Source organism: Gigantopelta aegis, chromosome 1 (genome assembly GCF_016097555.1).
Source record: "Gigantopelta aegis isolate Gae_Host chromosome 1, Gae_host_genome, whole genome shotgun sequence".
In the NCBI taxonomy this organism is placed as follows: Eukaryota; Metazoa; Mollusca; class Gastropoda; order Neomphalida; family Peltospiridae; genus Gigantopelta; species Gigantopelta aegis.
The window spans coordinates 12,330,010-12,341,227 of NC_054699.1; the positions used below are offsets into that span (position 1 = coordinate 12,330,010).

The 11,218-nt window shown below is 35.8% G+C and overlaps 1 protein-coding gene across 1 annotated transcript; it reads right to left on the minus strand.

Annotated features, from left to right (window-relative positions):
- Window positions 1-1,217: 1,217 nt before the first annotated feature.
- Window positions 1,218-11,013, minus strand: LOC121367197 (receptor-type tyrosine-protein phosphatase kappa-like). Its single transcript, XM_041491405.1, has 13 exons — window positions 10,879-11,013; window positions 9,874-9,961; window positions 8,639-8,715; window positions 8,315-8,351; window positions 7,644-7,741; window positions 6,690-6,818; window positions 5,563-5,708; window positions 4,948-5,083; window positions 4,395-4,541; window positions 4,086-4,185; window positions 3,711-3,784; window positions 2,507-2,647; window positions 1,218-1,286 (listed from the first exon to the last, which is right to left on the minus strand). The coding sequence occupies exons 1-13, from the start codon at window positions 10,942-10,944 to the stop codon at window positions 1,218-1,220; spliced, it is 1,308 nt and encodes a 435-aa protein (XP_041347339.1). The 5' UTR covers window positions 10,945-11,013.
- Between the last annotated feature and the right edge of the window lie 205 nt (window positions 11,014-11,218).

Below are 11,218 nucleotides of genomic sequence, written 5' to 3' on the forward strand. Positions count from 1 at the left end.
GACAGATAGTTTGACTATATTTTTCCCCAAGACTCAAATACAGGGCAATTTAGTTAATTGTAATTTGCTTGTGGTGATTATTAATAGGGTTGTTTATTTGTTTGTATTTAGATATACATGTAAGTGGTGTTGTATATTAGTGCATAATCAGGTGCTATAACTTAGGTAGTTTTACTTTGTTATAGGGTACTTGGGTGTGTGTATAGTGTATGTTTTCGGTTGTGTAACTGACCATATTAGAGGGTTAAGCGTAATTTGTGTTGTTGTGCACCAGGAGTAAATATGGTACAAAACAAGGGGTTAAGGTTAATTTGGTTTATTGTGTTACAATAGTTTTTATAAGTGTCAGACGGGCTTGATAATGAGGTATTTTATTGCCATAATTATATTAAGTGAGCCTATTTGTAGACATTTTTGTTTCAGCTTTTTGGGTTTGAGCATGAGCCAGAACCACGAGAACCTTTGGGTTTGAGCGTGAGCCAGAACCATGAGAAGTATGTGAGCTACGAGAGCTATGATAGCTATGTGAGCTATAACTGGGTGTGAGGGATGACACAGATGTGGCCAGCGGAACTGTAGGAGAACCATCTGCAAGAGATGTCTACAGACTAGCGTGGTGGCGGACTGTTATTAGGATATCTGCAAGAGATGACAACAGCCAACCATCCAAGATATGCTAGTGTCTGGTCGTCATCAAGATATTGATAGTATTCGCAATGACAGTGAATTTCAGATGAGTTTATACTGATACAAACTGAACTGGTTTAAAATGATTATTTAACTAAGGCTCGAACATTGACTAGAAGCTAGTTGGCTCAGACTGGTTTACCATGGACACCAGAATACAGTTTTTTGGGGGGTTTAATTTAAGGTTGGGGTAGTGATGTTTGGAGTGAAATCGTCATTGTGTATATTTATATTTTGTATATAAATTTGTTGAAATGTTTTGTTGTTTGACTTGTTTCTTGGACAATATGTCTTACTGATAGTCAATCTCTCGTCCATCTGTGACAGTTGCTATGGAGTCTTGTTTATGGTTTGTTCAAATCTGTGTAGCAATGTCTAAGACTATACTCTCCAGGCAGTACTGGGGGCGGGCGTTGCTACTATCGGTATAGTCATCAGCAGTTGCTCTGTTTCATTTAATGAAACCAGAACAAATATAATTCTGATCTTGTGAAGGCCCAGTAGTTCTTCAACTAGAACCAACAAGTCTGTCAAAGTAACATAAATGATGCTACCTCGTCCTTTCGTGCGACAAAAGCTATGGAGACGGCTTGAAGATCCTGGAGACATGCTCAACACATAGGCATTTAAAGTTCTAGGTCTCGAAAGGTTGCCAATGTCGTTCAGTTATCATTACGTCCATATGACATTGCAGTGCACACCTCTCTAATCCAGTGATCCTCTTTTGTCATACAGTATGGTCTACGAAGTCTAGGATTATTGGTTGGATGATTTATCTTCTCCAATAGTCTGACTTTCTAGCAGATGCTTGAATGGCTTTCACCATTGAACTGTTGGTAGACACAAGATGGTCCATTGGTATTTATGCCAGATTCGTGATGGCTCAAAGAGGAGGGAATACTAGTCCGCAGACATTTGCATCTGCCAGAACCAGGATTGGATCAGTAATTGTTTTTCGACGTTCAACTAGGGGTGAGGATTAACACATATTCTAGATACCTATGCCAGTGGCACTCTCATATTAAGCAAATACATTCAACTGTGTAATACTAATTCCTGAATTCACTTTCCTGTAGACTCCACTAACACAATTATAGTATGCATACACATGTTGATTCACCTGGTTTTCATATATTAGCTGATCTTCTTTTCCCAAAACGAGGCTGAGCTCAGTGATGTTTGAACTGGTAGTCTCGGTGATCGTGGTCTTGTTTTGGACCGTGAAAGGACCAACAGTCATGGATTCGCCGTATTCTGGCCAATAGATACCAATATCCTAAACGAAATACAGTTGTCGCCGCTAAAATATTTGGAATTACTTTCACAGAGCAAAAGATGACCACAATTGCTAAGCAATACTACAAAAGACACATTACTATTATTCCAAGTAATCAAACATAGCAGATAAACTACTTTATGCAAGTTCAGCCATGAAAACCAAGCTTCAAATACGTAAAACTATTACAATAATGGCTCTATCTGTAAGGAACATCAGACTTTTGTTTTGTTATTACCCTATGTCTTTCACACATATATAATGGTGTGATACTATTTCTGTATATTTCTGGATAGTATTCAAATTATACATGGTATTAATATACACAATTTGTTTATTTATACTGTGCATTGTATTTGGGATAACACCGATTTAGCATTAATATTCAGATATTATTATTTTTATTTTGAATATAAGACACGTTTCAATTGATTTTGTATTATCAATTATTTTATTTTTGTGGATATTTTACACTAATGACGAATACATAAACTAAACTACATATTTCACGACAACTTTCATTAATAATTTCTTCCCTCATACCTGTGATGTTGCTAAAGCATCAGGTGAAGTCAAGGACACTATGGTAGTACACTCCATCTCGTATACCATTCTCCAGAAGTCTATCACTGTGAGCTCCAAAGGCATCTGAGTCACCAGAAAGCCATCTTTATTCTTACAGCTCTGCACAGATGGACGAGAAAAGACCAAAATGTTGTATGCAAATGAACCATGAAATATTCCACTAATAATTTCCTCAGTAGGGAACTTTCATTTGGCAGGAAGTAGCAAGGAATGAAACATATTTTAGAAACAAGGGCCATATACTAGTTACAAGTTAATGGCCAAGATCAAACAAAAAAACCCAAAACAACAACAACAAAAAACAAACAAAAAAAACTAAAAAAGAAAACAATTCAGGGGTGGTGATAAAAGTAGGTTACAGACATGGCTAAATCGTATCAGATTGCGTGTACACAATCCTTGTTTAGTCAACAACAGAAAGTGCGGGGCAAATGTATAAAAATCCAAAATGGTTTGACTTTGTAACACTGCTGTTCGCTGTCTAAGTAGGGCACCTGTCAGACGCCTGCATGGTGCAATGTAAAACTCACTTTTTTGATTGATTAGAGTTGGGAGGCTAGACATTTATTTGAATCTGGTTCATATTTTGTGAACTTGTGCGCAGCTGTTCATCACTTTGATCAAACTCTTGGAAATTTGTGTCCCTTTTAGATGATGTGAGGGACTTGATGGCTGTGGTGGCGGTACTCATGATGTGTGCCACCAATGGGGCAGGATATGCTCATATTTATTTAACACCTGATACAATATCCGTTTTACAGTGATTGATGCATGCATACAACCACAGCTGCATAAAATAAGCCTTTCACTTTCATATCCATTTCCATTTTTATGTACCGGTACCCAAGCTCCCAGATATAAAGTATCACATGTGCTTAACTGCTCTACTGGTAGTAATATCATAAATTGTAATTGTAATAATTCAGTCATATTGATATACTACATAATGGATCCTAAAACACTCAATGTGATATGTTTCATTACTTCATCAATTTCTGTTTCACTTTTCGTTTGATCCATGAGGAAGGGATAGGGCGATATATGGAATTTGTGGCTAACATATTATTTTATTTATTAAAATAGAAATGTGAATACTTTTGGTGTATTTACTTGTTGATTAATACTAAAAACGAAATGTAAGTGAATATTATTGAGTACTTACAGGCAAACTGACTGCGTTTATGTAGTCATTGGTACCTTTAACATGAGTAGAGAAGTACGGGCGATGCGAAGACGCTGAAATATGAATTCATATTTATCAATTGCTAACTAAACTTTCCTTAATGCACAGAGATAAGAACATGACCACAACACCAATTAAGACGTTGGGAGCTGGATACAGCACCGTGAAACCCTATGGTACTCATTATATTAATATTTTAGATGAACGTTTTTAATAGCAAACCATGCATGCACACATTATAACTTTGATTTAAAAATTACATAACGATATATTTAACACAATACAATATGTGTACTATTTGTTCTCATTCTGTTAATGCAGCGAGCTATAATTTAATCAGGCAGTGGTGCTTACCTGGAACAATGTTTTGATTGCGATTCTTGTCCTTGTTTTCCGGAAGATGGGCTGTGTCGATGTCCCTTTGGGAAACAGGCTTCTTAAGGCTTGTAATGTCCTACAATTATAGATATGAATAAATTTGTCTGTTAAAGCGGTTTGCTAGAATTGTCTAATGTTAGTATAAGCTATTTAAACATTTATCTTAAATACGTCAAACATTGTATTATTAAATCACATTCTCTGATGTTACAATAAGCTATGTACACCTTTAACGGAACTTATCTAAAAGATTACAAGAATTTTATTATAGAATTAAAGTCTTACTTTAAACTCTTGTTTCAAGCGAGCATTTTCCTTTGTGCTTAGGGTTTTGGTTTCAGTAAATTGTTCCTTGAATGATGCCACCGTATAAAGAGTCTCACGGCACGATATTGCTTCAAGAAGAACCTCGTGAAGGAATTGATACTGTTCCTGCAACAACAATAATATAATAACAAAATCCGTAATCTATATAAAACAATTGCTGTATTAAAACGTCCAACAAACTGTTAGTTAACTAAATTTTGGACTTTTATTGAATGCTTTTTGTGATTCCCGCACATCAAATAAATATATAGCAAAACAAAAATGAAACCTGTATCTGCTTTCACAAGACGTAATTTTCATAGGTATTAAATGTAATCCATGTGAACGTTCCAAAGCAAATGTAATGAATCACATTGTATTTGGAAAGTTGAAATGTAGAACTATTCAGTATATCATCGCAGTTGTGTAAAACATGGCTCAAATAATAATTCCATAGCAGCTGACAGCAATACCTAACTGCATGAATTAAAGTTGTGATAAACTAGGTTAGTAGTTTGTTTTGTAAACGTACCGGGGTCTGCACCATGTTGATCCTGTTATCTCGCATCTTCCTGACACACTCAAAGACGTTGACACTTTTAGTGTCCCTTGCCTCGTCTACCAGACTGTCAAGTCCAATGAAGGTCCCAGTTCTTCCAATACCAGCACTAATTGAAAAGTAGGATTTAACATTTCAGCGATGACACATAACAATCGTTTCAGAATAATTTCAGTTAAGACAGTTCATAGTCTGTTTATTGTGAAAATACTTTGATGATAGTGATGATGATGATGATGATGATGATGATGATGATGATGATTATAGAAATACAACACTTCAATATACTTTGAGCTTAAAAAGATGAGTAACCTCATATAGATGTTTGGTTGCAATGTAAAGAAAATGAACGTTATCGGAATTCTGACATTTTCATTTAAAAGCTTGAAATTCGAGCAAAACTCAGCCTGTCCCCCCAATGAGAACGCTATACCAAAATCTATTTTCAGCATTACATACTCTGTATTTTGTAAAGTGGAAACGTACACACATCTGAGTGAGTATAATATGTGTTATATAACTAGGGTGGAAAAAAACTTTATTTTTATTATTATACATGGCTTCTATTTAACACTATACTGTACAGACCTGCAGTGCACAGTGATTGGTCCATCTGTCTGTGATGCGGTTTTCTTGACTTGTTTCCAGAAGCTCAAGAGAGCTGGGACAGAAGGAACACCATGGTCGGGCCAAGTGGTAAAGTGATACATGTAGACTGTCCTCGAGTCATCCTTCTAGGTATAAAATGATAACATTTGTGTCATATTGTTATTTTTTTATGAGTATAATTTGTTACCTAATGATTTATCTTTAACTATTAAACATATGGTTGTAACAGAATGACAGTGGATATCACACAGTTATAACTGAAGTGGAAATGTTTAAAGCCAACTGAAATTTAACCAAAATGTTTCAAAATAATATTACAATAAATGTTACTGATGTGTATTATCAAGCAGTAAGCAACATTATACTATCTAACATTAGTGACTTGATATTGACCAGTACATCTGCATCCGTTCGGTTTTCCCCATGTCCCTATTACTAAAATACTGTCAATACTATACCAGCAACTTTTAACTTATTTGTAATTGTCAAAACCTTAAAACATTCCACAAAATTAAATTATTTGCCTACAAGAAACTGATTTGATGAATGCAAGTTTGTTTTGTTTAATGAGAGCTATAGGACATGTTGATTTAATATTAATAATCATAGGCTATTGAATGTCAAACATTTTAGTAAGTGTAACATACAGTTTTAGAGAGGGAACCCTCTACATTTTGTGATTAGTAGCAATGGATTATTTATATACACCATACCAGGACAACACATACCATGGCCTTTGATATATCAGTGGTTGTGCATTGGCTGGAACGATACGTAGCTCAATTGATCCATTGATAGGAATCGATTCTGGACGGACCGACGAGCACTTTGCCACTGGGCTACGTCCTGCCCCCTCCATGAATGTAGAAATAATTGGTGAGGTAACATTCGGAAATAATCTATTATATTCATTACAAAAAACAAATTAAAATAACTGAATGAAGGCTGAAATGTTGGTTTGAACATGCATTGGGATTAAGACGTGCACACTGTAGATATAAACCAATTAGGACTAGTAATCGAATTGAGTTAAACGCCACCACCATTGAAAATATAATAAGGATAACTTTCCTTTTGACTACTATTAAAACAGCTACTATTAAAACCTGGTCTGGCTGCATAGAAAACTCTCTGATTGTGTAATCAGCACGCGTGTGGACCTTCTTGCACTTGATTTTCATTTTCCCAGCAGTGTTTACTTCTTTCAACTCTGGCCAGTATTTCTCACATTTTTTCTAAAACAATAATAACAATACATATGGGTGAAAGGCCTATTCAGGTAAATGACAAAACCATTAACTCATGACAAAGAAGCGTCCATGTGACATGTCAACAATGCGTTGATAGTATACAATGTTTCAAACAATTACTATCCAATGATACTTCTTTTTAAACGAATCTTTATGAAGACTTGATTGCAAAAACTGCACAAGACATAGTACATTGGTCGGTTGTCATTATTACTGTCGAGTCTTAAAGACAAAGCCATAATAGTTATTAATTAAGGCCATATTTCTACTCACTGTCCAGTTGAATGGCATTTGACAAAATAGTGGCTGATTCCATGAATCTATATCTATAGGAGGACAACCACTCCCGAGGATATTCTTTACTGGAGATTTCTTTCTTCTTGCACCACCACAAATTGGACTGCCGTTCCCACACTAGTTTACTAATTCAAAAATAGAACAGACCAGAGCTCAATGGAATAAGTACAGCTGTGGTGACATGCACTCGTGAATCAATGTCAAAATAGTGATATTAGGTGTTCTCAAAAGTGGAGCATATCCTACCCAACCGGTTTCGCCCACCGTGAGTACTGCCACCATAGCTATCAAGTTCATCACTTGAAAACAGTGGCTTTATTTAATTGTTGAATTTTTATATTGATGATGATCATCACACTTTTCTTGCATTTTACCATAGTTTGACACCCAATAGCCGAAGTATTTTTCGTGCTGGTGTGTCGTTAAACATTCATTCATTCATTCATTGAAAACAGTGATTGGTCCAAGTGTGTGAGAAAGTTGTGTATATCCTGCCACATTAGTATACCTTACCTTTCCAGCTTCAATGAGGTTGGCCAACATGACAATCTTGCTGACATCTTGCTCCCAAATCATTCTCCAGAAATCACCCGTGGTAGCGGGAACAGGACCTGCAATGACATATTCTTCATTACAGGTAGGCATGTAAGAATGGTTATAACCATTGACCTCCCTCAAAGAAAAACAAAGAGAAAAATTAAAACAAACTTACATAAATCCCAAAACAACAACGTCAACAAAGAAAAGCATGAACATATTTGCGGTCAAATGGTAAAATCCAATTATGTATTTCTATTATATGGGTGAAGAAAACGAGAAACAACTAACATAGATCTTGATTAATATTACCTCTCCAACGAGACTGATGTAAGAGGGAGGGGTGAGATGAGTGCTAATGCAGAAATATCACATATTCATAACAAAAGAGCTGGTGAGTATTTTAGAAGAATGTTGACAACACCAACACACTAATTCCTGATATTAATCCCTATATATCGTTTACATATCTCGCACTCATCTTTTGTATCAGTATAAAGACATTGCACCTCTCAACACCAATATCTGTTAAAAACTAGAATACATAGACTGAAAACTAAATTCCACGGCATTACAACCTCTTGGCCAAATTCAGGAAACATAATAGATGGAAATGTGATTTGTTTTAAGATTATACTAGATCTTACCTTGTGTTGCAATATATGCATTTTTCCTGTTGTATCCCTGGAAGTAAACATTTTACAATTATTTAAATAATTACACATGATTGGAGTAATAGTGTGATATGCTGCCAAAATAGTTGAATATGGCTACATCTTTTTGTTAATTTTATTATTATTATTATTTGTTACCAGTTTTTTCCTGTTTAATTTAATTGGCAAATTAATATTTTCTATTTTTAACTTTAATATTTAACACACTTTGATTAATTTGATTAACATTAATGTTTTGTGCGTGTGCTCGATTTTATGTGAATGATAAAATACTGGAAATATCCGCTGGATCCTTACGTCAATGTAGTTGGCATTGATATAATCAGATGATCCTTCTTCTGATGATTTTTCTAGATGTACTCGAGAATGGTCGTCTGCAAATAACATAGAGAAATCCACAAATGATCATCATATATGTATAAACAGAACACAACACTCATTACTTGAATCTGAAATGAATAGCATGCATTATAAACTTGCAATATGAAGCTGAATCAGATATGGGGCGGGACATAGCCCAGTGGTAAAGCTCTCGCTTGATGCGCGGTCGGTTTTGGATCGATCTCCGTCGGTGGGCCCATTGGGCTATTTCTCGTTCCAGCCAGTGCACCACGGCTGGTATATCAAAGGCCGTGGTATGTGCTATGTTGTCTGTGGGATGGTGCATATAAAATATCCCTTGCTACTAATGGAAAAATGTAGCGGGTTTACTCTCTAAGACTGTCAAAATGACCATATGTTTAACATCTAATAGCCGATGATTAATAAATCAATGTGCTTTAGTGGTGTCGTTAAACAAAATTAGGCTATTCATATATATGTCCAAGGAAAATGTTACAAATAAAAAACACGACTACTAGGTTCTATATATTGCGGGATGATCAGTATAACTCAATGTGAGTCCAGACCACGCGATGGGGGGGGGGTTCATAACTTCCAGCTAATAAAACATATTAAACCCATGTAGACTTTTCATATAGCTGTCCGGGGAAAAATGTAGACAAAAGACTGTTAGGCTCACACCCGACCCCCCCCCCCCAATATACTAGACCAGTCGTTAACCTTTGTAATTTAGTAATACGTACGATGCAAGGGGTAGGAGTGCAACTGCCCCACCTAATTCTGGAGGAAAACCTAAAATTCTGGGGAAATTATAGAGAAATTCGGACAAAATGTTCAAAACTGAAACCTTTTTACAATATATTCCAATCATTCTACACTCAAAATTAGTTGTAATACATGTAGCAATACGTAGTGATTCGTTTGCAACCCTATATAGCTGTTTGATAGTAATGCTAATATGAATAAATGGCGTCATCCAGATTCGGGCAGTTTTGTTTAATTTGGGAAAAAAAACAGCCTGCCCCCTACACAAATTGGGAGCCCATACACCTATAAACAACCACATTCTGGCTCTATTAAAATTGTATTACTATACTCTAACGTGATATCCATTTAGCCTATAAGATACATTCTAGGTGAAATATATGTTAAATCGTTTTGACACTAATTTCAAAACGTCTCGTACTTACAAGGAAATATCGCGACAAATCGGTTTCTAACTTTATTGCAGGGTTTCTTCCCAACGTTATGGCCTGCCTGTAGACCAGATGGCAGCAGCTGAAAAAAAAAAAATAGTGAAAGAGAATCTGCGTTAACTCATTTGTCGTTCAGATTCGTAACATAGTTTAGTGTTAAAAATAAAAGTTTATATCTGCATTAATTAATTCTGAACAAATAGGTTATATATTACAATATATTACTCCTAGCCAAATGATATTCTCCACGATTTGTGTTTTTACTACGAAATAGGTGCATCAAAGTTTGAAACACATATGTTAAAGTTAAATGTTACAGTTTTTTTTAATGACACCAATAGAGCTCATTGATTTATCAACCATCGGCTATTGGATGCGAAACATGTGGTAACGTCTGACTTGTAGTCTTAAAGGAAACCCGCACTATTTTTCCACTAACAACAAGGAATCCTTTACAGACACTTTGCCACAGACAGGATATCACATAACACGGCCTTTGATATACCATTCGTATGATAAGAACGTAACAGCTTATCTTAAAATGTGTTGATATGTGGGAATTCAAGTATGCATATCCTTTACTACCATAAGAACTACGATAAACATTTCGTAGTCATACATACTATATGAATATAACCCCTTACATGGATGCCACCTGATCAATAACAATGAATGACAAAACCGTATTCTGTGATCAAAAATGTATCTATACAAAAGGTAGATTCGAAAGGATGTTAGGCAAAATTGTGATTGCTTCCATGATCCCCTTTTATGTGTTCACCCTTAGGATGACCGCCACGCACTAGGAAATCGGCAAAAGTATGCTTCATCCCTTCTGCACCGCAATTAGGAGGACTGCCATTACAGAGAACACCTTACTTACACAGATAATATGCAGTTAACATTAGTGTCAATCATATATATTATACGATCCATAGTTCAATGACAAGCCTGATTGCCACAGTCCACCAATGTCGTAACGTCTGGGATGACCCTTACCTCATATTCTTCCTTAAAATCATCCTCGGTTTTGCCCTCAATGAAGGAATGCAAGTTGTGAACCATAATCTTGTTTTGACCCAAATTTGCATAAACGTTTTCAACTCTTGACTCAGGAGTGCTGTAGACAGGTGCCTGTAATTTTCCCCCGAGTTCACAATGTTCTTCTTTATCCCGACCTATTATACCAGTATTACATAATATTTAGTTTAAACACTGAATGAGCGTTTGCGACTGATCATCTGTTTTCCCCAACCAAATGCTAATTTCACATTATTGTATTACCTTGATTTCGACCAGTGACTTCAATAAGGTTACCGGCCTAGGTGGCGTCGTGGTA